Genomic DNA, 23,801 nt, shown 5'->3' on the forward strand with positions numbered 1-23,801 from the left:
CTGTGTGTGTGTGCGTGTGCGTGCGTGTGTGTCCCTGAACACGCAGTAAGTCCGTTTAAAAACGTGCGTGAAGCTCAAATTCCTTATGAGAGTTTTTATTTCCATCATGTTCTAAATCAAAACATGGAGAAACGCACCGATTCTTTAATCAGAGGAAGGAAAAGCACTGGAGATCAGTTTAGCCGAGCAGCCGATCATCGTCTGCGCTGCTTCTGCATTTTCCTCTCAGCGACAAACGTCGTTCTGTTCTCCAGAACAATGTCTGGACCGAGCCGTTCCCCGCAGAACCGCAGGGACGTTTGTGGTTTTATATTCGGTTGTTTTCAGGGTTTTGCGGTGAAGAACTTTGACTACCGGTTGGTTCCCGTATCCTAAAGTAACTCTGTGTGTTTGTGTGTGTGTGTGTGTGTGTGTGTGTGTGCGTGCGTGCCTGTTTGTGTGTGCGTGTTTAAGAGGCCTGAGGCTGACAGTCCGGCGTTTCTGTGCCGCTGCTTTCATAGTCTTTGTGCAGATCCAGCGGCCCATAAAGGCGCTCCAGTACAGCAAGCACTCTGCTCTGGACCGAATCCACCTGCTCCGCTGGGCAGTACTCGTCCAGGCTGGACCTGCGCACGCACGCACACACACACACACACACACATTTACCCGGGTCCCTGCTGGAGGTGTCGGTCTCTCACCGGACCGTCTGTCTGGATTTACCTGGACATGGTTACGAGCTTCGGTTTGGGCAGAGCCTTCAGAAACAGCTGCGCCGCTGAGACGAGGCGGTCTATCTCCTCGTCACTGCTGATGTGGTGAGGAAGTTCCACAGAGTCGCAGGTGAGCCCCGCCTGGTGCACCTGAAGGGAGCAGAGAAAGGGAGGAGGGTGGGTGAAGGAGAGAATACGGGAAAACAAATAAGAGTCCAATCGGGGGGGGGCTGCAGAGAGAACAATCAGAGCGAGCCGAAGGACGTAGCAACAGCAACCTGCCAGCAACACTGGCTTCTACCCGACAACTCGTTGCCACGGTTCCCCGCATCAGCGTAGCCCGACTCCCGCTAACGCCGGGCCTCGGTGGCTTAGCTCGCTACGACCGGAGCAGCGAGGTCCGTACCATTTCATAGTCTGGGCTCGGGTTCCTCAGCTTCAAGCTGGAGACCAGCTGGGCCAACGGAGCCATGCTGAAAACGCACGAAGGAGAGCACAGGAAGTCGGTCAGCAGTGGCTTCAGCGCCTCTCTGTCGCCTCCTGTTGAGCCCCGCTAGAAAGCAGACGGCGCTTTACCCGGGTCGGGTGGCCCAGCGGCCGACCGCTGCCTCCCCATCGTCCTCCAGCAGGTCGCCAAACGCCGCCTCCAGGTCCTCCAGTTGGTGCACGCGGCGATCCACGCACTCCTGCAGCTCGTCCTGGATGGAGAGACATGAAAGCCGTTCCCTCTAGAATGTCTGGAGTCTCACCTGTGGGGGGGGGGCAGATAACGAGACCTCCACCGTGTCCGTGGACCCACCTGATCAGGGTCAGGGCCGGGCCCTCGGAAGCCGTAGAGCTCCTTCAGGATGGCGTACTCTTCCTGTCACAGACACAACACTGAGCTGAGGTCAGTTCGGCTACGGAGGAACGTAAATCAAAGGCGCGATGCCAAACGGCACCTTTTGAACTCGGTGTGTGTTTGTTCTTTATTCGCCTGGGCGTCTCTAAGACACACACCGGGCTCCTTTAGGACACGCTTCCTGTTGCGTCCTCTCACTTCCTCGACATTAACGCGACACATCGTCATAGTCTGAAGGTGGTCCTGTGGAAGCGAGCCTCTTTTAGAGCCCAGTGGACTCCATTTGATGGATAAGATGTCTTTCCCGTTACTCCTGACCACCTGCTCAGTTTTATATTGTCGTATGTACGAAGTTAAGAGGAAAATCTCCCGTCGGCTAATCGTGAAGAGGAAAACGTAGTGACCAGATGTGCTCGAAGCTGCTGCGGAACGAGGGAGGCGGGACTTACCTGCGTGTACAACTCCTTGAATGGATTCTTACAGGAGAAGAAATCCAGATCAATGTCCAAGACGTCCGGTTCTGCGTCGCCCAGAAATGCTGATAATCTCTCGACAACGTAGCAAGTCGACCCTTCGTCATCGTTTCCTGGGACCGACTCGTCGCTGCCCTCTGCTGGCTGCGGTGCGTCAGGACAGCTGCGAATGGGCTCCGAGCCGCTGGCTTCGGCTGCCTCGCCATGTCCCACGCGGCTTCTCTTGGGAAGCCGGCGCTCTCCGTCCCCCTCTGGGTTCTGTTCTGAAACGGCACACGCAGCAGAACTGAGCGTGGGTCGACCCGGCGGGATTGAAACAGAAATCCACCTGATAAAGGGCTGCGATCGCTTCAGGTTGTTTAGACAGAACCCCCGTCCAAACACTCCAAATTCACGAACGAGCGATTGTTACACTGATCCCAGATCAGGCTGATTTATAATACCTGCAGGCCACAATCAATGAAATGATCGACAGACGAGTGTCGTAGAAGCGGCGCGTTCCCCTGACCTCGAAGCGTTTCATCCCGACTGTTTCCTAAAACGTCCACAGAACGGCAGGTTCCCTCCGCCCTCCGCCCAAAGCACCGATAACGGCGGCGCCACCGGGCACCCGTTCCCGGGACCATTTGTGGCCGCGCGCACACACCTGAAGGCGAACTGCGACTCGCTCCGACGGGATCGACCCGGACCACATTCAGTCCGAGCCGCTGCCGGTTCTCCAGCTGCTCCTCGGGAACATACAGACCGTCGCTGAGGAAGTAGTCATCGGTGCTCGTCACCCTGCAGGGAGGTTCCGTGTGTGAGCAACGAATCTGCTGCGTCTTCAAAGGGAACACGATTCACCGGACGGAACGCTGCACAGATCCTACCTGATGGTGGTGGTGGATGCGTCTCTGCCTACGGTCATCCCGTGCTCGCCCTCCCTGATCTGCTGGGCCCAGTACGGATGCAGCCACGCGACACCAGACACGTGGCCAGCGTAAACCATGGGCATGATCCAGTTCTCTATACTCAATTCACTGCAAGAGACAGAGGAGGGGAAATAAAATGCACAATCTGGGGCCCATGACCCACCTTCTTCCTGGACATTTTGCTAGCCTAAAATGGCTCAGGGTAGAAGACAGGGTTAAACAGCTCAAAATGGGATTGGCATTTAAAATAGTCAATGCAGCTCTGCCCTCAGTCCCCTCAATCCCTGCATACCTGAACAAACACCTCCACAGATTTAGTGACACCCACAGCCACAACACTAGAGGGAGCTCAAACAACAACCTGATTACCCCCTCCTATAGGACTAACATGGGTAAATCATCTTTTTACAACACTGCCCCCCAGGGGTGGAACTGTTTGACTCCTGCCCTCAAAACGTGCACCTCTTTGACCTCCTTCAAAACGGCCCTAAAAATACACCTTTCGGGGGGGCAGAAACGGAGAGAGTCATCACGACTCTCTCCGGATCAACCCCCCCCCCCCCACCCCCTTTTTTTTTTGTCCACCTACGTTGCACATATTATGTGTTTTATTTTATTGTTATTTTGCATCAATTGAGTAATTTAATATTAGTTTTATTTGTATTGTTAAATGTCGATGATTTATGTAAGAAGGACTTTCAACGGAAACAAGACCGCAAGGGCTTTTTTGAAATGCTCCTCTTAGACAGGATGTTTGACTTTATTTGTACTGTAATACATGCTACTGCGTGACTGTACTTGTACTCTAACATTCTCTCTAATAAATATATTCATCATCATCATCGTCATATGGCTGCTTCTTGTTGGCGACTCTAAAGCAAGTGTGAAATCCCCACGTTCAGCGGACTGAAACGGACTTCCACACCTGAATAGTTTGTCTTTGTCAAAGACCGTGTCGGCAGACATGTTGACGGGAATGAGCAGGTCCGGATGGGAGTCTAGATGGAGCATCTTTATGTCCTTCAGCGGGAGGTGCCTCGATGCAATGGCACGGTAAATGTGACGCACCACCTGACCATCAGAAGGGAAATGACACGTCAAGGCGTTTGTCTCATTAAAGACCAGAACAGCCATAATGGAAGTGAAAACATATGATGCGCGTCTTGCCGTGCTCACGTCATTGTGGTCCTCCACTATCCACACCGGCAGCTTCCTGTAGCGCCTCTTCGGGGGCACGGAGCTCATTTTAGCGGACGGTAACGTCGGAACATACCGTCGCTGCTCCGCGCCGCAGTCACCGTGTTTTAAAACGCAAAAACTCTCACGTTGCCCTTCCCGCACACTTTTGTTTGTTTCAATAGAAAGAAATTTGCAACGAAAAGGGCCAGCTGACGGTCATTTCGACGCGCTGCCGGAAGTGGGAGCACCACATGGAAATGTACGGAAAGAAACACGAGTCCAAGTAGAATGGTTCCTATGTTCTTCAAATTCAGGAATCTTTCAACCATTTTCTGTAATTGCAACTGAATTTCTTTTTTAGTAGAGTTTCTCATGCAACATCAACTATTCTTAAAAGATTAAATAAAGCGTTTATATCCTGGATAAACTCCGACTTTGTCTCTCTTTTATTTATTTTTTATTTATTTTATTTTTTAGCATTTCTCTTTTAGTGTCAGTCACGTCTAAAGACGTTTTTTTGAAACCCAAACGTTCACTGCCAACCCTGACATTGAAATCTGCCTCTCTTCAACACCCAATAACTCCGGAACGGAAAATGAGAGGAACACACTTTTTTTTCTGATGAAATAATCTTTCATTTGGTTCATTTCGGTGTTTGTAGTAGTAAAGAATAAACAATAATAATAAATAGTTCATAGTAAAGAATATTCTGTGGGGCACTCAGCATGTAGCTGCATGATCTGGAAATGTCTGGCACTCACTGAGTTAATCTCACATTCCCATATAGATTAATCAGGAGATACTACAATCACACAATTACACAATTACACAGCTCTCCGTGTTCCAGAGAACGCTTTGTCCTGCTGCACACGGGTGACATAAGGCGAGCCCCCATCTGCCAGCCAATAAGATGGAGGCTCGCCAGGACGGCGCTGACGTCACGCGGCGACTCACCTGATGATGATGAGGATGATCCTGGAGCATCATAGTCGTTCAAAGTCCAGAAAGATTAGAAGGTTTGATTACAATCAAAGGATTGAGATTACACTGATTTCATTCATGGCTACGGAGGAAACTCCCTGCTGGGGAAGAAGTGCTTCGCTCTGCGCATTGCTTCGCATATTGCCAAGGAGGAGGGCTGGCTAGCAGAGCATATGCTAGTAAGGAAAAGCAGCATGAGGAGCCCCCAGAGAAGCCAAGGCCTGACAGTCTGATCCAAATTCCAAATTCCACAATCCACCCATTTATCCAACACATTTGCAATGCGGGCAAATTTGGGAAAGGATTTAGATTCTAGATCCGTTCCCAAATTTGTTTGGACCGTCCTTCGGCATGTTCCACCGTCCACCAACTTTCGTAACAATATTTTTTGTGCAATTTTTGCTAATAGTCAAACAAACATCCAGAAAACAGATGCAGAAGAAAACCTTGGCAGGGATTAGTACACGTTATCCATGCAACCAGAAATGGAATGGTTTTCCTCCGCAGATCCTGGGAATCACCAACCCTGTTGGGGAGAAGAAGTACCTGGCAGCAGCGTTCCCCAGCGCCTGTGGGAAGACCAACTTGGCCATGCTCTGCCCGGCTCTGCCCGGCTCTGCCCGGCTGGAAGGTTGAATGTGTGGGAGACGACATCGCCTGGATGGAGTTCGACCACCAAGGTGAGGGTCAGACTTCCATTGCTGAAACTAAGACTTTCTTCATTCACTTATATTTATATGGTGTGTTCCTCTCTCCATGTTGCTAGGCAACCTTCGTGCCATCAACCCTGAGAATGGCTTTTTTGGAGTTGCACCTGGCACCTCAGCCAAAACCAATCCCAAAACCGTGAACACCATCACGAAAAATACCATTTTCACCAATGTTGCCGAGACCGGTGATGGAGGCGTGTACTGGGAAGGAATGGACCAGTCACTGGCCGAGGATGCCACCATCACGTCCTGGAAGAACCAGCCCTGGAGCGCCGAAGACGGTGAGAGGCTGCTTTCGTCCATCAGGCGGTGGGCAGTGTCATCCAGTCAGTATTAAAAACAAATAAAAATAGCATTTGTTTTTAACAAAAACCAAAACTTAGGCTTCAACTGGAGCTGAGGAGAGGTTTTAGTTTTTGTATAGTTGCGAAGAGTAATAAAACGTAATTAAATTCAAAGGATTGGTGGTATTTATTGAGATTAATCTTACCTTCCTGTTTCTCTTCACTCCTAGGCGAACCCTGTGCCCACCCCAACTCACGTTTCTGCACTCCAGCTAGTCAGTGTCCCATCATTGACCCACTGTGGGAGTTCCCAGAGGGAGTCCCCATTGAGGCTATCATCTTTGGAGGACGCAGGCCAGAAGGTGAGCAGGAACTGGGTGGAAAGCATGAAAACCTAAACGGGACGAAGACATTTGAATGAAGTGGCGAAGGCTAATCTAACTGCGATACGCTTCCTCTCAGGCGTCCCTCTAGTATATGAAGCCTTTAACTGGCAGCATGGAGTGTTTGTCGGGGCCTCAATGAGGTCGGAGGCCACGAGTGCAGCTGAACACAAAGGTCAGCGTCCACCTTTCCTCTCACCAAGATACCCATCTCTGTTTTTGACTGCAAAGAGGATGGACATAACTACAATGGTACTTAGTGTCCTCTTTACTTCACCCCTTTTCTCCCCATAGCCAAGGTTATCATGCACGACCCATTTGCCATGCGCCCCTTCTTTGGCTACAACTTCGGACAGTACCTTTCTCATTGGCTGAGCATGGCTGACCGCCCCAGTGCCAAGCTGCCCAAGATCTTCCACGTGAACTGGTTCCGCAAGAGCCCCACTGGCAAATTCCTCTGGCCTGGTTTTGGGGAAAACATACGTGTGCTGGACTGGATGTTCAGGCGAGTGAATGGGGTTGCGGGTGCCATGCCCTCTGCAGTGGGCTACCTGCCTTGCTGTGGCTCCCTCAACCTCCAGGGCCTGAAGGGGGACGTGGACCTCGACGAGCTCTTCTCCCTGAATAAGGAGTTTTGGCAGAAGGAGGTGGAGGAGGTGAGAAAGTACTTCACAATACAGGCGAACAAAGACCTGCCCATCGAGGTCGCCCGGCAGCTGGACCTCCTGGATCGGAGGGTGAAACAGATGTAAAGAGACGTGGGAATATTTGTCATTCAAGAGGAGCCCATCAGAAATTTTAGGACTGAATGTTGATTCTCGAAATGTGTGAATATGCGATATATAACAATTTTTATACCACATTGTAGAAGACAAGTCCGTCATTTATATATAACAAAGGTTGTAAGGTTGAGCCCTACAACAAGACAAGCAATGCTCCAATCAGAGCTATTTCTCCTGCCAGATGTTGTTTTCACTCCAATTACAGTTTTAAAATGCTGGGTTGAAAAAAGTCAGACGCTGATCAGAACAGGAAACTGAACAGGAGAGTAGGATAAGACAGCGGCGGATGCTGTATGCGCAGGCCAACATGCTGAAGAAGAAATTTAGTTTTTGCTCTGAAGCGGTCAAAGTCACCCTCTTCAGGGCCTTTTGTACGCCGCTCTATACTGCCCCCTTGTGGATCAAGTACAAACAGGCCAGCATGCAGAAGTTGAGGGTGGCATACAATGACTGCATGCGGACACTTCTCAGGAAGCCCAGATGGTCCAGCGCCAGTGAGATGTTCTGTGGTGTCGGGTTAACACCCTTAATGCTCAGCTGAGGCACCTGCATACAGGTTTATATGTCGGCTGCATGACTCAGGGAATGACATCATCAGAACACTGACTCAGCCAAGCCTAAGTGCTGTGAAGTTTAACTCAGGTATTTGGTGTCATTGGTACCTGATGTTATTATAGGATTACTGTGTTTACTGTGTAAATGTTGTAAATGTTATGTGTGCTTTTTAATTGGACCATTGTGTCTGCAATAAAGATTTTGATTGATTGATTGATAAGACCATCCGAGCAGGGTAGACAGTATTTTTGTACTCTGTTCTTTTATTTCTGATTATTAGTTATTGAGTGGATGCACCAATAAAGTTTTTAAAGATGTGACTGTGTTGTGTTTCATCTGGACGTTTAGGCATTAAGGAGGCAGTGTTTGGATGTAAAGTAAAGAAAGCTACGCTTGTAGTACTCAGAGAGTACTACAAGTAAGTAGTACTCAGAGAGGTTAGCTAGATAAGATAACTATATCTGTGACACTTCACAGACGTCACAGATATAGTCCCTGTCTCTCCTCTGGACATGTCCAAACCATCAAAGTCTGGTCTCTCTGACCTTGTCTCCAAAACGTCTAACCTTCACTGTCCCTCTTATTGTCTCATTTCTAATCCTGTCCAACCTGGTCCCTCCCAAGGAGAACCTCAGCATCTTCATCTCCTCCACTTCTAGCTCCGCCTCCTGTCTATTCCTCAGAGACACTGTCTCTAAGTCGTCCATCATGGCTGTCCTCACCACTGTCTCTAAGCCGTCCATCATGGCTGTCCTCACCACTGTCTCTAAGCCGTCCATCATGTCTGTCCTCACCACTGTCTCTAAGCCGTCCATCATGGCTGTCCTCATCACTGTCTCTAAGCCGTCCATCATGGCTGTCCTCACCACTGTCTCTAAGCCGTCCACCGTGGCTGTCCTCATCACTGTCTCTAAGCCGTCCATCATGGCTGTCCTCACCACTGTCTCTAAGCCGTCCATCATGGCTGTCCTCATCACTGTCTCTAAGCCGTCCATCATGGCTGTCCTCACCACTGTCTCTAAGCCATCCATCATGGCTGTCCTCACCACTGTCTCTAAGCCGTCCACCATGGCTGTCCTCACCACTGTCTCTAAGCCGTCCACCATGGCTGTCCTCACCACTGTCTCTAAGCCGTCAATCATGGCTGTCCTCACCACTGTCTCTAAGCCGTCCATCATGGCTGTCCTCACCACTGTCTCTAAGCCGTCCACCATGGCTGTCCTCACCACTGTCTCTAAGCCGTCAATCATGGCTGTCCTCACCACTGTCTCTAAGCCGTCCATCATGGCTGTCCTCACCACTGTCTCTAAGCCGTCCATCATGGCTGTCCTCACCACTGTCTCTCAGCCGTCCATCATGGCTGTCCTCACCACTGTCTCTAAGCCGTCCATCATGGCTGTCCTCACCACTGTCTTGTAGACCTGTCCCTTCGTCCTATCACAGAGCACACCTGATACTTTCCTCCCCCCCTCCCAGCCTGTCTGAACACGATTCTTCACCTCCTTTCCGACTGTCTGAAAGCGAAACCGACACAGCCGCGGCCGTCATTGCGTCATTGCGTCATTGCGTCATATCAGAGCGTGTTGGTGTCGCCTTCCATGCATTAGCTTTACGTTTACACACTAACGGAGCGAAGGACACCCGAACGGGACCGAAAAATACACGCGGAGGACACAGGGCGGTTTCCGGTGCTTCCACGAAGTCGCCGGTGTTCGGAAGAGGACGTTATTACCGTGTTATTACCTCCTGGAAACATCGAACGGTAAGAAATACGAGCTTCGAAACATTAGCATAGCTAGCATCGAGAGTGCGTTTCGCTTTCTAAGTCTAAAAACGTCACTCGAGTGCTACATTAATAACGCAACCTAGCCCGCAAGCTAAAGTAGCCGCTTGCTAGCAATAACAGACCGGCTTAGAACTGCTAGTTAAAGCGCAGGCCACGCGGAACCCGCTTTAAAGGGAACTAAACGCCAAGTAAATATGGGTTAGTAACTGTTAGCATGTTGTACGCAACTAGCTAGTGAAGCTATCGCAACTATTGGCTAGGCTGTCTCCCAGAACGAAGGTTGTCAAACAAGTGTCCATCAATGTCCTGTCCACCGGGATGCCTCGTAGCCCAGACAGACGGTCCATTTAACATTTATTTGTCCTGTTTTCACACGCCGGTGTTGTTTTAATGCGCGGATGCTAACCAGTGTTTCATCCTGTCGGTGCACAGTGACAGCAAAGAGAGTGATGCCTCCCAAACAGAAGAACAAGTCCTGGATGGACTGGAAACAAGCCGGAAATGACTCTTTCAAGAAGGGCCAGTATGGGGAGGCTACGAACATGTACAGCCAGGCGATCAAGGAGTTGGACAAGTCCAGTAAGTCTTGCTTAAATATGTCCCGTGGACACGCAGCCACTGGGACGTCCGGCACGGGCGACGTTCGTTTTTTAAGGAATCTCATTTCCTCCTTAGGTAAAAAGAACCCGGAGGATTTAGCCGTTTTGTACTCGAACCGTTCAGCGAGCTACCTGAAAGACGGCAACTGTCCAGAGTGCGTGAAAGACTGCAACGTGTAAGTGTTAATGTTTGTGATCTGTGTTATTTGGAATGTGATCTTGTTTTAGTTCAGGGATTCTGCTGCCAGAAGCGCTGAGTCATCGCTGGGCCTGTTTTAATGAAAAGAATACCTTCTGCTAGCTGTCGCTGTGCTGGAGGTGTCGCGCACCGTTGCCCTCATCTGCACGAGAAGGTTTTCGACGGTTCTTCTTACCCCCCCACAGGTCTCTGGAGTTACAACCATTCAATGTGAAGTCTTTGCTCCGCCGTGCTGCTGCCCATGAAGCCCTGGAGCGCTACAGGCAGGCCTACGTGGACTACAAGACCACCCTGCTGATCGACTGCAATGTAACTGCTGCCCAAGACGGCACCAGCAGGTACCTGGTCATTGGCCGGCCCAGAGGTGATAGCATGTAGCGCCAGATACCTAACGCTGCCTTGTAAGGATTCACACAGCGGACTCTCTGAAACCTTTGACAGAACTGGAAGGATCCAGTTAATGACTGCTGTTTTAAAAGACTGGGGTACATAGCCTGTGAGTAGGGGGCGGGCCAGCGCCACACGGAGGCAGACGCTAAAATAGATTCGTTTTTGTTAATGAAGAAGTTTCCTGAAGTCATCACGACGGAGACCTGCGGGAACCGAAGGGTTAATAGAGCTGGAGATATGAAATGCGACGCACGCTAGCGTCTCGCTAACTTTGCTACGATCCGTTCCATTCACTAAACCCAAATGTTAAAATGTAATATTTGTTCCCTGACCTGATTCCGGATCAGATCCAGGAGACATTTTTCGTGATGGTCCACGTCGGACCCCTTCAGGACGGCTCCCGGAGGCCGGTTGTCTCTGACTGTATGCTCTGTCGTCACTCAGGACGATGAAGGCACTTGCAGCGGCAGACGGACCCTCATGGAGAGAAAAGATCCCTCCCATTCCTTTGGTTCCGCTTTCTGTTAGAGAGAAAGTAGCCCAGAAAACACAGTCCGGTCCGGCGCCGCAACAGAACGGCACCAGAGAGACGGACAAGCCCGGTGAGACGACGTCATCCTGTCTCATAACCTTCTGATTCCAGCAGCGTATTCCCGACGTTCCGCTGCTTAAACCGTTTTGGTCCAGTTCCTGCGTCCGTCCCGCTGTCTGGAAGCGTTTGAGCCCAGTCCTTGTTCTTCTTCCTCCCCACCACGTGTCTCTTTTCAGCTCCCAGCCCTCGAGACATGAAGAAAGGTCAAGCCCTGAAAGACGAAGGCAACTCCCTGGTGAAGAAAGGAGAGCACAAGAAGGCCGTAGAGAAGTACAGCCAGAGCCTGAAACACGACCCCACCGAGGTTACGACCTACACCAACCGGTGGGTCCGCTGGGCTCGGCAGCCCGCCACGACCACGGAGAGGCAATAAGACGCCTGCCAGCCCATAATAATCAATGCAGCAGAAACGCCTTCTCTTTTATTGTCTAGTGTACCACAGTTAGGGAGTTCCAAACGCTCCTTCACGACCATCGATTCTAACTGGAGCAATCGCCAAAGAGTTTAGATGTTGACAAAGAATTAGAATTATTTTATATTTAATAGTAAGAAACTAATAATTAAAAATCTGTGTTTATTTCAAGACATGGCTAAAACGCCGCTTAATGCAGCAATGTATGTATCATGTTTAAACATGATGATAATACGGTAATTATATCAAATGATGGGAGGAGAACTTCCTGGTTCGGCGTCATGCAGAATAAACAGCAGGATTAGAGTTTGGTCTCGGTGTCGGTGGATCGGCACCAAAATCCATCAAATAACGTTTAATGAAAACGGTAGAAATGAAATGGTTGTGGGAGGACCTGGGTGTTCTGAGAAATGTTTACTGCTTCTACAATATTCAGAACGAGAGGCAAATAAATAGCCGTAAAAAAAAATGCAGCCCTAAAGTCACAGGAATCCAGCTCCGTTTGAGACGACAAACAACGACAATGTACGAGGAAGATAAACGCGTGTGTGTGTGTGTGCGTGTGTGTGTGTGTGTGCGTGCGTGTGCGTGCCATCAGGGCTCTCTGCTACCTGTCGCTGGAGCGCTACGCAGACGCCGTCAGAGACTGCGGCGCGGCTCTGACGATTGACGGCAGCAATGTGAAGGCTCTCTACCGGAGGGCTCTGGCTCTCAGGGAGCTGCAGGTGAGAGGCCGCAGCTCGGTTTGGCCCTTCGGGGTGTCTGAGTCCGCTCTCATCCCTCCCAGGATAGATCCGGAGCTGGTGCCGATCCGTCATTGATCTTTTCACGCGGCGTTGCGGATTAAAGTCATCTGGAGGGATGAATGTGTTGACGTTGAAACCGGTGGAAGTTCATACGACGTCTTTTGATTCCTGCAGGACGTCCGTGCCTGTGCAGAAGACCTGAACCACCTTCTCAGAGTGGAACCGAAGAACACGGCCGCCCTCAAGCTCCTGCAGGAGGTGCAGAATGAATGACACGGCAGCGATGGCGGTGGGGGGGGGGGGTCCCTCACTGTTCTTAGACAGCAGAACGATGTTCTACAGCGTTGCTTCAGTGGCCTGTCCCGTGTTCTGCGTTAGCTTCTTTACACCAAACATGTTTTATCTCCACAACCCGACATTTCCCCAGTTCTAGTGCATCAAATAAAAAGGCTAAATGTCCCCTCGGGGGGACGGAGACGCTTCCTCCGTCCCATCCATCCATCCGAGCTCTTTCACTTTGCCCAGAAAGCTCCTCCGGGGGAATCCGAAGGCGTTCCCAGGCTAGCTGAGAGACGGTCTCTCTCCGACATGTCTTAGGTCTTCCCTGAGGCGTCTCCCTGGTGGGACGTGCCCCCCCCCAGAGAAAAGCTCCTTATTCTCGGGTTTGTGATCGACGCCGATCTTTATGTGAGTGAAGTGTTTTCTGCTACCAAACATGCTTAAAACAATCCAAGCTGCCGAGCTCCTTGATTTCACGGATGCCCGTCCTGAAACGGGTTCTCCTCGACGTTCTTGCGTTCTACGCCTGGTTGTGTGTTCGAGTCGGTCTGCTGGAAAACAGAACTCTTGTGTGAAACATTAAAGATTCCAGATTGAGTTTATGGGTTTTTTGTGTTCTTTAAAGCCCAAACATTGAATAGTTTTTCCACTGTACAGAAGTGGATTCGCAGCCGAGCCTGCTGAACGTGTTTCAACCAATCAGACACTAAACCAGAACTGAAGTGGGAGTCGGTTTATTTCCAGATGTGGACTGATGACTCACGGACCTGAACAGGTTATTCTGCTTTCAGGAAACAAACTATGTGATAAAAAACAAAAACTAGCGTAACTCAGGACTGATGGAACCTTTATTTCACTTTATATCGTCTTTTACATTTTGTCCCGTTAAACATGTAAGGTGAAAAGGGACGGATTTATTTTAAGACATACACAAGTCTCGAATTACGTTCGATGCGGGTCCTTTTCGTGGGGTGGGCATCATTTAGTCATTTTTATTGGCGTCTTTAAGCGAAGTAAATTTTCACAACCATCTACACACATCAAGCAATCAACTGTCACAAAAGCTTTTTTTTTTGTTTTTTAATCAGAATACTGGTCAGTAAATCAAAAGGGTCGACACAATACAGAGCCCCGATCCCAGTCGCTGACGAAGGGCAGCTCCTCTCTCAGAAAGCATAGAATGACTTCATGTTCAACCAACGAGGCAGGAAGGACCGTCTGGGTCTAGACTTTAGTCCCAAGCAAAAGAAAAGAAGAGCCAGAACTTTAGGGTGGAATGTTGAGATGGTTAAAGACGAGGCTATTGTGACGCTGAGCGAAGAGGAAGAGGAAACATGAAGGCGTTTCGGGATACGAACACGTTGAAGCTTCTTAAATGGAGGTGAAAATGAACCAAAGGCTGCTTTAGTCGCTCCGTGGATGAGAGACAGAGACCGATCGATGATCAGCTGGTCGGGGCTTTGACTCCAACCGATACTTCAAATCACTTCAGAAGGGAACGCTCGATAGCATCGCAGTTTGAGGAAGATCATACAAACGCATCGTCAGCAAAGATGTCCTTGGTGTGAAAGTCTCGTCCCCGTTCTCTAGATGACGGAACATTTCAGCTTCTCAAAGCCGAGTCAGCGTTGTTCTCACGAATTAGTATTCAGGCCGCAGGAACGAGTACCGGATGCAGCCGTTAATTGGCAAACGAGGAACGATGACATTTAAGCTCCGCTTAGCGTCTGCAGTGATTTGCATATTATACGACGGCACGCGTACTTATTGTTGATCGCACAGATTTAAGGAGTAATTAAAAAGGTTTTAGTTTATTAACGGCTCATTTTTAAATCGTTTTTCAATTTGTTACACACGGAAGAAGTAAAGCAGTCACGAATGGAAATGAACATGATGAGGAATTAAGTTTAGGAACAGCCAATGAGCAGGAAGCGGCTCAAGGAAGCTCTGAACTGGAAATGCGCAAAGATGTTGACCAAGTTACGAAGCAAAGTAAAAACGTTCAGCGTTTTATCAAAGTGGTGCGTTTAGATTGCTCAGTGCCACAACACAGCCGGGTGGGCCCGACCCTCCTGTATAAACAGACGCACCCCGTCCAATGGGAGCATTGCATCCGCCTGCTGGAGGACAAACTAAACATCACAGTGCTTGTTGAAAATAAACAGTTTAATAATCATTGATTAGTTTAATGTGGAGTAAAACCAACCAGGACACTAAGAAAAGCCAAAAGAGGAGGGGAGGACAGCGCTCGAAATGCATCAGCTCAACCGAGGGGTGGTGGGTGAAATGGGGGGGGGGGGGGGGGGGGTCAGACGGGCTGCTTATACAGAAGGGAACTCAGGAGACCAGGCAATGGATGCGTCATTTGAGCATGAAGAGAGGAAAGAAAAGGAGAGATAAAAGGGGGCGCCGGCGCGGGGACGGGTGCCGGATCTAGTTCTCTCCTTCGCCGGGTTCAGCCTCGTCTCCCTGGTTTTCTGATGTCCACAACTGCAGGAGAGAAACGACCGGTCAGTCCGAGACGGCAGCAACGAACGCGCCCGAACGCACCACTCACAGTCAGGTTGTCCCTTAGTAGCTGCATGATTAGCGTGCTGTCTTTGTACGAGTCCTCATTCAGGGAGTCGAGCTCAGCAATCGCTTCGTCAAAAGCCTGCAGGGAGGAAGTGACATCACTGGTGTGTGAGACATTCTTCAATGACCCGTCGCTGGATCCCTGGTTTCATTTCAGATACTTCAGTTCGCTCCGTAGAACCCGCTGACGCTAGGTGGGCGAGCGCTGCTAGCGCCGCGCGCGCGCTTCACTTACAAGTCACGGGCCCAAAGAGAGCGAGCGGTGAGGATGGCAGAGAGAAGAAAAGACGATGAAGAAGATGAAGCAGGAAATTATCGATCAACGTGACCGTGGCGTCCGTAAGTAACGGGACACGCCGCTACGAGCGGAGTACGTCGCCGACGTGCACGAGGACGAAGAACACGAAGCCTTCCAGAGGCAGAACTACGACGTCTCAGCGTATGTACGAGATAAAAATAAAATCGAACCCTCACACGGACTGGCCCGCCAGGATGAAAGCAGCGCCGGGCACCCACCTTTTTGGCCAGAGAGCAAGCCTGGTCCGGCGAGTTGAGGATTTCATAGAAGAAGACGGAGAAGTTGAGGGCCAGGCCCAGCCGTATCGGGTGCGTGGGCGGCATGCCTTCCTTGCTGATGTCCAGGGCGGCCTGGTAGGCCACCTGGGAGTTCTCCACGGGCTCTTCACGGCACAAAGAAACACCGCTTACGTTGGTAGTTACACGCCATGACGCCAGCGGACTGTCTTCTGATCACGCATCAACAAACTGCTCATGTTAAGAGGAGCCCTTTTCTGAAGCGTCCAAACGCAGCAGGAGATAACTGGGCCGCGAACCTGCAGCCATCCTCCGAGCTAAATGTGGACGAACGGCGCCGCCGTGCTGCAGGCGAGTCCAGACAGTTTGGGTATGAATTATAAAGCTTAAAATTACAATTGAGATTCTCCGCAGTGGTCTGTGGTTCAGGGTTCAACCAAACTCCTCGAGTCAGACTCAAGACAGACTTTGAGGATGATGAGTTCGTACGTCTGACAATCAGCTGATGCGTTTCATCACCGTAATACAAGCCCGATGGGCAGCGTCAAAATAACTTACGGGAGAACTTCATGGTACTTTTTGAATCGAGAACCGCAGGACAGATGGGCTCAGCCTCTTTTGCACTGCTACTTTTCCGCGCTGCGGTATTTTATTATATTGAATATTGAACACCTACGCTTCTTTGCATCCCCTCTGGCTACCTCGGACAGGTATCTGTAGTAGTCTCCTTTCATTTTGAGGTAGAACACCTTGCTTTCCGCTGGACATGCTTTGGGAATGAGAAATTTATCGAGCAGATTCTGAAAGAAATAAACAAAAGTACATCAAAGGATTATCAACTTGTATTTATGCAAACGTTTCGAGTAATTAGGAATGTTGTGGATTTGTGAACGCCTCATTCTGGACCAATCAGGTAAGACTTTGGCACCAACGAGTTTCAATCCACTTTTCCCCTCAACCTTTCAGAAGGGATGAGATTAGCCCGATCCCAGTCAAACAATATGCCATTTTTAAGATTAGACATACTTTTGATCGACAGTAGTCCCTCATTTTCCGCAGGGGTTAGGTTCTAAAAATAACCCGCAATAAATGAAATCCGCAATGTAGTGATCCTTATTTTTTTAATTATTATACATGAACATAAATGTTTTAAGGCTGTAAAACCCCTCACCACACACTTTACACACGTATAACAGGCAGGCATTAATCTAAATAGATTGTTTCAGTATTATAGAATGAAACCAAAGATCAAAACCTTTTCAGAACTAAACATTTGTTTGAGAAATAAAAATATATAGTACGTACAGTAAACGTTTTCCTGTTAATAATGTTAAGGCGTGCAGGTCGAGGAAAGAGCCGCTTGGAGTGCAGAAGAACAAATATTCTACTCGTGCTGTCTTTAGCCTCTCATGCTGCTTTACTGGATAGCTTAGCACAGCAGCGCGGCTAGCCGGCTACATGTATCAACAGGAAGAAACAAAACCCAAAAGGGACGTGACGTTTATGCTCCTACAAAATAAAAGCCTCTTTTTACACAGAGAATAAGAGCGCTATAAAACAAACGCTTAACAAATAAACATGATAGCTTTTAGAAATACCGAATTTAATTTTAATGATCAACCTACGAGGTTGAACACACGAGAAGTTATTAATAGCAACTCGCGCATATTTCAGTTCCTCCGACCGCGCCTCGTCGTCCTTGCTGCGCTTCAAGGCGCGTTCAAGTGCAAAAAGAATTATCTGAAAAATTGCATTAAAACTCCGCGAAGTCGCGGAAGAGGATTCAGAAACACACCCGACCCCGCCTGATCCGCTGCCCACCCAGCCTGGCAGCAGGCGTTCAGATGCACGCGCTGCTGGTGGCTACGCTACGCTAGCCTGTTCAACGTCACACAACCGTCACACAACCGTCACACAATGCTGCGGTCCCAGCCTCCGGCCTCCAGCGGTTGGGTTCTGCTGGAGTGCTGCACCGTTTCTCTTTGGTTCCCGTGTAGCGTTCACAGCGACACACACATTCTGGTGAACTTCTAATCGTCAAGTGTCATGTTTCTTCTTTTAGTCTAAGGACTAAGATCCTGCCAGCAAACCCAACCAACCTGCCACCAGAGGCCGCCAAAACCCTGCAAGCCTTTTAACCCATTCATCAGACAAAGCTGCGGGTTGGAAACGAGATGTGCTGCTATTTTTACGTTTTGAAACCAGTAAGTTTTCTGTTGTGGATAATTGTATTTACGAGAACGATCTTCCAATTTAACCCTTCAATCGGTGGTCGGATTTGAACTTTTTCTCACGTTACAGAACATCAGCATCGAGCAGGTCAGATCGACGGATTTCCCCATCGTCATTTTCCTGATGTTAATCGGCCTTCTCAGAAGTGTCAGCTTGAAATTTAACAGTTTTTCAGCAGTTTCTAAAAAACCCCATTTGGAGCTGTAGGGGAGGGTGAATGCAGAAATTGCTGAGTCATGGTAACGCTGGCGCATGTTTGAAATGGGATCTGCTGCTATGTATTGTTGGCCCGTTCGGAGCGACACTTCAGCCAGCTTCCGTAAATGCTCGTACTCGAACGGACAGCATCAAAAGAACTTCATGGTACTTTTTGAATCGAGAACCGCGGGAGAGATCGGCTCAGCTGCTTTTGCACTGGTACTTTTCTGCGCTCCGAACTGACGCGTCCGTTCGTGTACGTACGAGTATTTACGGAAGCTGGCTGAAGTGGCAGCTTTTTTCAGAAGCCCGTGTCTATTCCGAGCGCTCCACGCCAACATGACTTCATCCATTTTGCTGCTTGTGCAGCGTCACAGTCTCACACCTGCTCAGGGGGCATTTAACAAGAGGCACTTTTGATTTTTCCTGCCACTGAATTACGCCCAGCTTCGCCTGTTTGTGGATCCGTATCGTCTTCCAGCCCTGCACGAAGTGGATGGAAATAAACCGCTCAGCGCCGGTGTGCTTTCTCCCACCATGTATCCCCCTATTCTGATCTTACCCCCCCCCCCCCACATCCTGTTGCCCCTCCTTACCAACACATCTTCACAGATTTCACAGAGTTCAGCCTCAATCTTCAAGCGGTAGTCACGTGCCATCTGTTGTTTCTTCTCATTTCCCTCGGTCTTCTGTTCAATGCTGGAGATGACGCGCCAAGATGAACGACGGGCCCCCACCTGATGGCATAAAGAACAACTTCAACCTAAACCAGACACAGTACAGACGTTTAACATGCTACAACAGTCTCAAAAACCAACCACCTTTTACATCGCTACATCTTACTGTGCTGGTTTACACAGTACTTGTAAAATACTTAATCAGTAAAACAAATTGCAGCTTCATTTCATCAAATGATGACAAACCCGAATCTTGCATGAAAATAAAGAATAAGTAATGTATATAAATTTGCGTTGTATTGATTATTAAAGTCTGGAAAAAAAGGGGGGGGGGCCGAACAAACCCACTAAACCACATGTGTCAAACTCAAGGCCCGAGGGCCACATGTGGCCCTCCACGTCATTTTCTGTGGCCCGCGATAACTGTGTGACGTTTGTTTTTGTAAAAGGCTGCATCTGTCACACGTTCTTAGCAGCTCGGAATTGTTGGTTGTTCTGAAGTTCTGCTCCTCAAAAGAGCTTTGAACAAAGTTAATGTGAAAACTTGTGTTGGATGATTTCCTTATTTATTATTTAATATTATTTACTTGAATAGGTTTGATCGATTGAGTAGTGTGGTTTTCTTAGCCTGATAAATTTATGTTATAATAACAGCAATAATCGATCCATATATTTTTTACAACTATACAATTGCATATGCAATGATTGTAACTTTGATAAACAATAAATAGTTATTTAACAGCATGCTAAAGAGTTGCATTTATTTTACATCAAATTAAATTATATTTAGTTACATTTTCACTGTTCCGGTTACAACTGGCCCTTCGAGGGCGACCATAATGCTGATGTGGCCCTCGGAGAAAATGAGTTTGACCACCCTGCACTAACGAGTGTCTCGTCTTCACCGCTTCGCAGGTCACATGACTTGCTGGAGTCTATCTCAGCTCGCTATCGGCGAGAGCCAGGGTACACTTCGGACACCTCGCCAGCGCATCGGCAGTAAAGAAAATAAATTAAAACATGTATTACAACACAGAGTATTGCAACATAAAATACAGTACTGGTACGGTACTGTGAATATAAAGCGAGGTCTGCGTTTGGAAAACAAAGAGCCACACCTCCGTGCGTTCCAGCATCTCCTCTTGCCGCGCCGCGCCTCGCTCATCCAGTTAGCATCAGCGTCTGAGCCGTTTGCATCGTGTCTACTTTGTGCTTCTCTCAAAGTTTCACCAAAGTTTTGTAATATACACAACCGTTACTGTGTTTGTAGGCGTGTGGGAAAGGGTAATACAGTAGAGGGAGGGTTGATAACAATACTAGTAAAATAAAACAATAAATACGGTGTGGCTACTTTGCGGATTGTCGCCTATCCCCGTGATAAACGAGAGACGATGTATTTGTGATGAAACATGTGACATTGCTGCTTAGAATGGGCATGTTGACATAAATATACTGAACGGACGTCATACCACGTTCTTGTATGCAACAGACAGCAAATTGCGCTCCTCGTTGCTGAGCTCCAGGTTCTGCTCCGTCACACTCTTCATGGCAGCCGCCATGTCGTCGTAGCGCTCGGCCTGCTCTGCCAATTTGGCTTTCTGCACCAAATCACTCTTATCCATGTTTTATGCTGCAAGGAAAGAGCAAGGCACACAACGATTACTGGTGAACTACTTACCATCGGGAACAGGAAAGAAGAAAGGAAGACCGGGAAAGAGGAAGGCAAGTAGAGTTAGCACAAACTTGAAAAACCTGAAGAGTTCAATTAAGAGACAAAAAAACAGAAAAGGAAAGCCATGCTTGACGCATAGCTAGACAAATGCACAAGTTAGTGTCTCGTCTTTAGAAAATAGAGGAACATCATCTTTTCCATAAATGGCACCAGCACTAGATTCAGCTAAAGCAAATTAATAAACTGTGCTAATTGGATTTCACAATACAAGGCAATGTCATAAAAGTAGGTTATCTCAGTAACCTTATCTCCTAAGGCATTACACTCCCCAGATGAGTCTACAGGTCTAAGTAGGCCACAGCCTCGACCCGCCAAACTGAACTTAAGTGTGCTTTGACTGCATCGACGCAAACATTCCTTTATTTCTAGCTTTGACTGCCAAAGAATCAGAATAGTAAAATGTGTGACCATTGCAGACTTGACTTATTGACGAATGATTGATTGAATGATGTCACTACAGATGAAACCAAACCAATTTAATATGCAGACCAACCAATTTTGGGCTCCCCCTCTTTTCTGTGTGACATCACAACTCATCTCAATTCCCTCAGCCTTCAGGGGCGGGACTGTGTGACATCACAGACCGAGACGCTTCAATGAGGGCTTTTAAAACCAAACCCTAACCGCCGAGCACCCCAGTACACAGTTTGTTGAGAAACTCCCCATACTTGGTGCCGAACTCAGATTTAAAGTGTTCCGTGATCCATCTTTAGCTGACGTAGAAAATGTCAAGCTGATTGAGCTCCAATGCAGCGTCATCCCGACACAGCGCTCTACAGTCGTGCACAATAATCAATTCTGCATTCCTAGGTAGAAGTCAACATCACTGAGGACTTGAGGAGCCGTCCTTAAGAGAAATCACTTGCCACGTCTATCAATCCTGAAATGATAGCTCAGCGCGTTGACTCAAATAGCTTTCAGAGGCAGCATCTAGACAGTAGGTGGCAGCATGCACCTTCAAAATGTGTGATCAACGTTACAAACGGAGCATGAAGAGCAAGACGTCATCGCTTATCTGGTTACGAGGGAGAGGCGGGGTCCGCCCCGCGTAAGAAGCCAGCTCATTGCGGGGCCACACAAAAGACACACACACACACACAGACAAGTCGGTGCCACCGATTCACCTCAGCTGCATGTTTGTGGAGGTGGGAGGAAGCCGGAGACACGCCGCGCAGGACACACGGACTCGGCACAGAGGGGAATCGATCCCAGAACCTTCTCGGTGCAAGAAACAGTGCTACTCACTGCGCCATTTTGTTCATTAGAAAATTGGAGGATTGTTCAAAGACAGACTGTTTATTTTAGCAATTTAGAAAATGTACTAAATCCTAATTTCCAAACCTTTAGATCATGCACCATGAGCTCAATGTGTTGTGCTTTATCTTTCTAAATTCATTTTACTCGTTTAAAAATAAAGATTCAGAATCTCACTTCCGTATAATATTTTAGTCGGACAGGTGCAATTCAAACATGATTCGAGACAAATTGAGGAAAAAGATTATGCAACGTGCGAGGTCAAAGGTCACAACTGAAGGAAAACTGATAGAAGAAAAATTCAGAAACCCACACATTACAAAGTTCGATGCTTTTGGCACACGTCCAGCCGCCAACAGCACATTTCTGGTACAAATTCAAAGGAAGACGTTCAAAATAAATGTTGTGCTTAAATTGATCGCGGTGCCCTTCAATTATTGTCCAAATTATGAGACCATTGGAGGATGGGATCAATAGAACACCACCAGGGTACTATCCAACCGGGAACAGTAGCGCTGAGCTTGACCGATCCCACCAGCAACGTGCGCGCAGCTCCCATTGTGCAGCATAAAATAGTGAATCACACGATAACTGAGCCAAAACAGCAAGCCCGGCAGAGTGACGACATTCCTCCATCACATGGAGCAGCGCACCCAATACCCGAATAGATCATCGATAATGGACAGAACGACAACCTGGGGTTGAACGAACGATCGATCATTTTCAATGTTTAAGCAGCGTCGCTGCGTCGAAGCATCAAAGCTAACCCAGAAACAGGTCCTCGAGGAGCGGCTCCACACAGACGCTAAATCACAGCCGGAGGCCGTGAAAATCAGTTTACGAGTCCCGTGTGGGGAGCGCGGCTACGCTAGCATGCTAACCGAACAGCGAGTGTGTAATTACACACGCACACGCACACACACTATTGTAGCCAAAAACGCTGGGAAGCTGTAGAGGGCGTGTTAGTCGCCATATCGTATCACTACGCCATGCCGGAGCCAAGCTTAAGGCTGGGCCGAACGTTACTGTGCGTAATAGCGCACCATGTCGGCTGTCCGTGTGACGGCAGCACGGTACCGGCCCCATGGGAGCCGCCGCGCCGCGCCGCGCCGTGCCGCGCCGCGCCGTGCCGCGCCGCGCGTCCAGCGGCGGCTGCTGGAATCTTTCGGTCGCTCATGCTAAGCTGTCAAAATGGCCCAACCTGGGCGCCGCTATCCCCGCGCCGCTATCCCCGCCCCGCCCCTCCCGTCCACGGCCGCCGCACGCCAGACATGAAACCGAGCCGCCTCCGGTTCGAACAGACGTCCTGCGGCGCATTGAACGCAACAAGCAGCAGCACGACACGCGACTCCGGATCTTCTCCCGACATTTATCACTCGGTCCCGGCCTCAATCCCCGCACTCCGGTCCTGACCACAATGGGCACCTTCCGCCGCAGATTGGGGCCACCGTTTGCGCTTCCGCCCTCTCCGAGAGCCACTTTACCGGAATATAACGCAATAACCGAGCGATATTAAACACAACTCACGTTTAGCGCGCACGAGGAACCCCGAGTTTATTCTCCGAACGACGTGTGACTCAGAACGTCCTCCACTTGCTGCTCCGGGTATTCAGGGTAGCACCACTTCCGTCTGCTCTCACACTTCCGCTTCCTCTAAACCCCTCCCCTGCCCCCGCCAGTATCCATGGCGACAGCGCCAGGGGGTTTCCTGAGCATCTTGAGAGGGGCTTTGACGTCAGGAGGACCATGGCAACCGCTAAAGGATGACGTGCACCGGTCTCCAAGGCAACTGTCTCCAAGAGGCCTCTG

The 23,801-nt window shown here is 49.1% G+C and overlaps 4 protein-coding genes across 6 annotated transcripts; 2 read left to right on the forward strand and 2 right to left on the reverse strand.

The window, feature by feature from the left end:
- Positions 1-85: 85 nt before the first annotated feature.
- c15h5orf22 (chromosome 15 C5orf22 homolog) lies at positions 86-4,318 on the reverse strand. The gene is made up of 10 exons (XM_068749064.1): positions 4,091-4,318; positions 3,840-3,985; positions 2,873-3,022; positions 2,650-2,783; positions 1,980-2,266; positions 1,489-1,551; positions 1,266-1,387; positions 1,096-1,162; positions 700-839; positions 86-605 (listed from the first exon to the last, which is right to left on the reverse strand). Exons 1-10 carry the CDS (start codon positions 4,157-4,159, stop codon positions 449-451), a joined length of 1,335 nt encoding a protein of 444 aa, XP_068605165.1. The 5' UTR covers positions 4,160-4,318; the 3' UTR covers positions 86-448.
- A 738-nt stretch (positions 4,319-5,056) lies between these two features.
- Positions 5,057-7,203, forward strand: LOC137904609 (phosphoenolpyruvate carboxykinase, cytosolic [GTP]-like). The gene is given in 8 exon segments (XM_068748805.1): positions 5,057-5,081; positions 5,135-5,253; positions 5,582-5,677; positions 5,679-5,754; positions 5,841-6,065; positions 6,299-6,430; positions 6,531-6,626; positions 6,746-7,203. Coding segments are annotated over 8 exon segments (1,227 nt in total).
- Positions 7,204-9,366: 2,163 nt separating this feature from the next.
- On the forward strand, positions 9,367-13,388 carry tomm34 (translocase of outer mitochondrial membrane 34). Its single transcript, XM_068749263.1, has 8 exons — positions 9,367-9,550; positions 10,007-10,153; positions 10,250-10,349; positions 10,558-10,710; positions 11,207-11,364; positions 11,531-11,678; positions 12,365-12,491; positions 12,687-13,388. Exons 2-8 carry the CDS (start codon positions 10,024-10,026, stop codon positions 12,783-12,785), a joined length of 915 nt encoding a protein of 304 aa, XP_068605364.1. The 5' UTR covers positions 9,367-9,550; positions 10,007-10,023; the 3' UTR covers positions 12,786-13,388.
- Positions 13,389-13,509: 121 nt separating this feature from the next.
- On the reverse strand, positions 13,510-23,637 carry LOC137905043 (14-3-3 protein beta/alpha-1-like). 3 transcript variants are annotated; one of them, XM_068749264.1, is made up of 7 exons: positions 23,520-23,637; positions 20,476-20,636; positions 18,926-19,066; positions 16,576-16,699; positions 15,882-16,045; positions 15,349-15,444; positions 13,626-15,281 (listed from the first exon to the last, which is right to left on the reverse strand). In XM_068749264.1, the coding sequence occupies exons 2-7, from the start codon at positions 20,626-20,628 to the stop codon at positions 15,225-15,227; spliced, it is 735 nt and encodes a 244-aa protein (XP_068605365.1). In that variant the 5' UTR covers positions 20,629-20,636; positions 23,520-23,637; the 3' UTR covers positions 13,626-15,224. The 3 variants fall into 3 exon arrangements, with proteins under 3 accessions (XP_068605367.1, XP_068605365.1, XP_068605366.1); XM_068749265.1 differs by having other exon boundaries at positions 20,476-20,679; XM_068749266.1 differs by lacking the exon at positions 23,520-23,637 and having other exon boundaries at positions 13,510-15,281; positions 20,476-20,637.
- Positions 23,638-23,801: the final 164 nt, after the last annotated feature.

Source organism: Brachionichthys hirsutus, chromosome 15 (assembly GCF_040956055.1).
Source record: "Brachionichthys hirsutus isolate HB-005 chromosome 15, CSIRO-AGI_Bhir_v1, whole genome shotgun sequence".
NCBI lineage: Eukaryota > Metazoa > Chordata > Actinopteri > Lophiiformes > Brachionichthyidae > Brachionichthys > Brachionichthys hirsutus.

What these genes read in the sequence shown, in the direction of transcription:
- c15h5orf22 (XM_068749064.1), bottom strand. Translation starts at nt 4,159, where the DNA reads ATGAGCTCCGTGCCCCCGAAGAGGCGCTACAGGAAGCTGCCGGTGTGG. An exon ending in GACAAAGACAAACTATTCAG is followed by an intron (nt 3,023 to 3,839) that starts GTGTGGAAGTCC and finishes TGTCTCTTGCAG; the next exon opens with TGAATTGAGTATAGAGAACT. An exon ending in CGCTGGGCCACCCGACCCGG is followed by an intron (nt 1,163 to 1,265) that starts GTAAAGCGCCGT and finishes GTGCGTTTTCAG; the next exon opens with CATGGCTCCGTTGGCCCAGC.
- tomm34 (XM_068749263.1), top strand. Translation starts at nt 10,024, where the DNA reads ATGCCTCCCAAACAGAAGAACAAGTCCTGGATGGACTGGAAACAAGCC. An exon ending in CAAGGAGTTGGACAAGTCCA is followed by an intron (nt 10,154 to 10,249) that starts GTAAGTCTTGCT and finishes TTTCCTCCTTAG; the next exon opens with GTAAAAAGAACCCGGAGGAT. An exon ending in GCCCAAGACGGCACCAGCAG is followed by an intron (nt 10,711 to 11,206) that starts GTACCTGGTCAT and finishes GTCGTCACTCAG; the next exon opens with GACGATGAAGGCACTTGCAG.
- LOC137905043 (XM_068749266.1), bottom strand. Translation starts at nt 20,628, where the DNA reads ATGGATAAGAGTGATTTGGTGCAGAAAGCCAAATTGGCAGAGCAGGCC. An exon ending in CTGTTGCATACAAGAACGTG is followed by an intron (nt 19,067 to 20,475) that starts GTATGACGTCCG and finishes TTATGCCATCAG; the next exon opens with GTGGGGGCCCGTCGTTCATC. An exon ending in AAATCTGTGAAGATGTGTTG is followed by an intron (nt 16,700 to 18,925) that starts GTAAGGAGGGGC and finishes TATTTCTTTCAG; the next exon opens with AATCTGCTCGATAAATTTCT.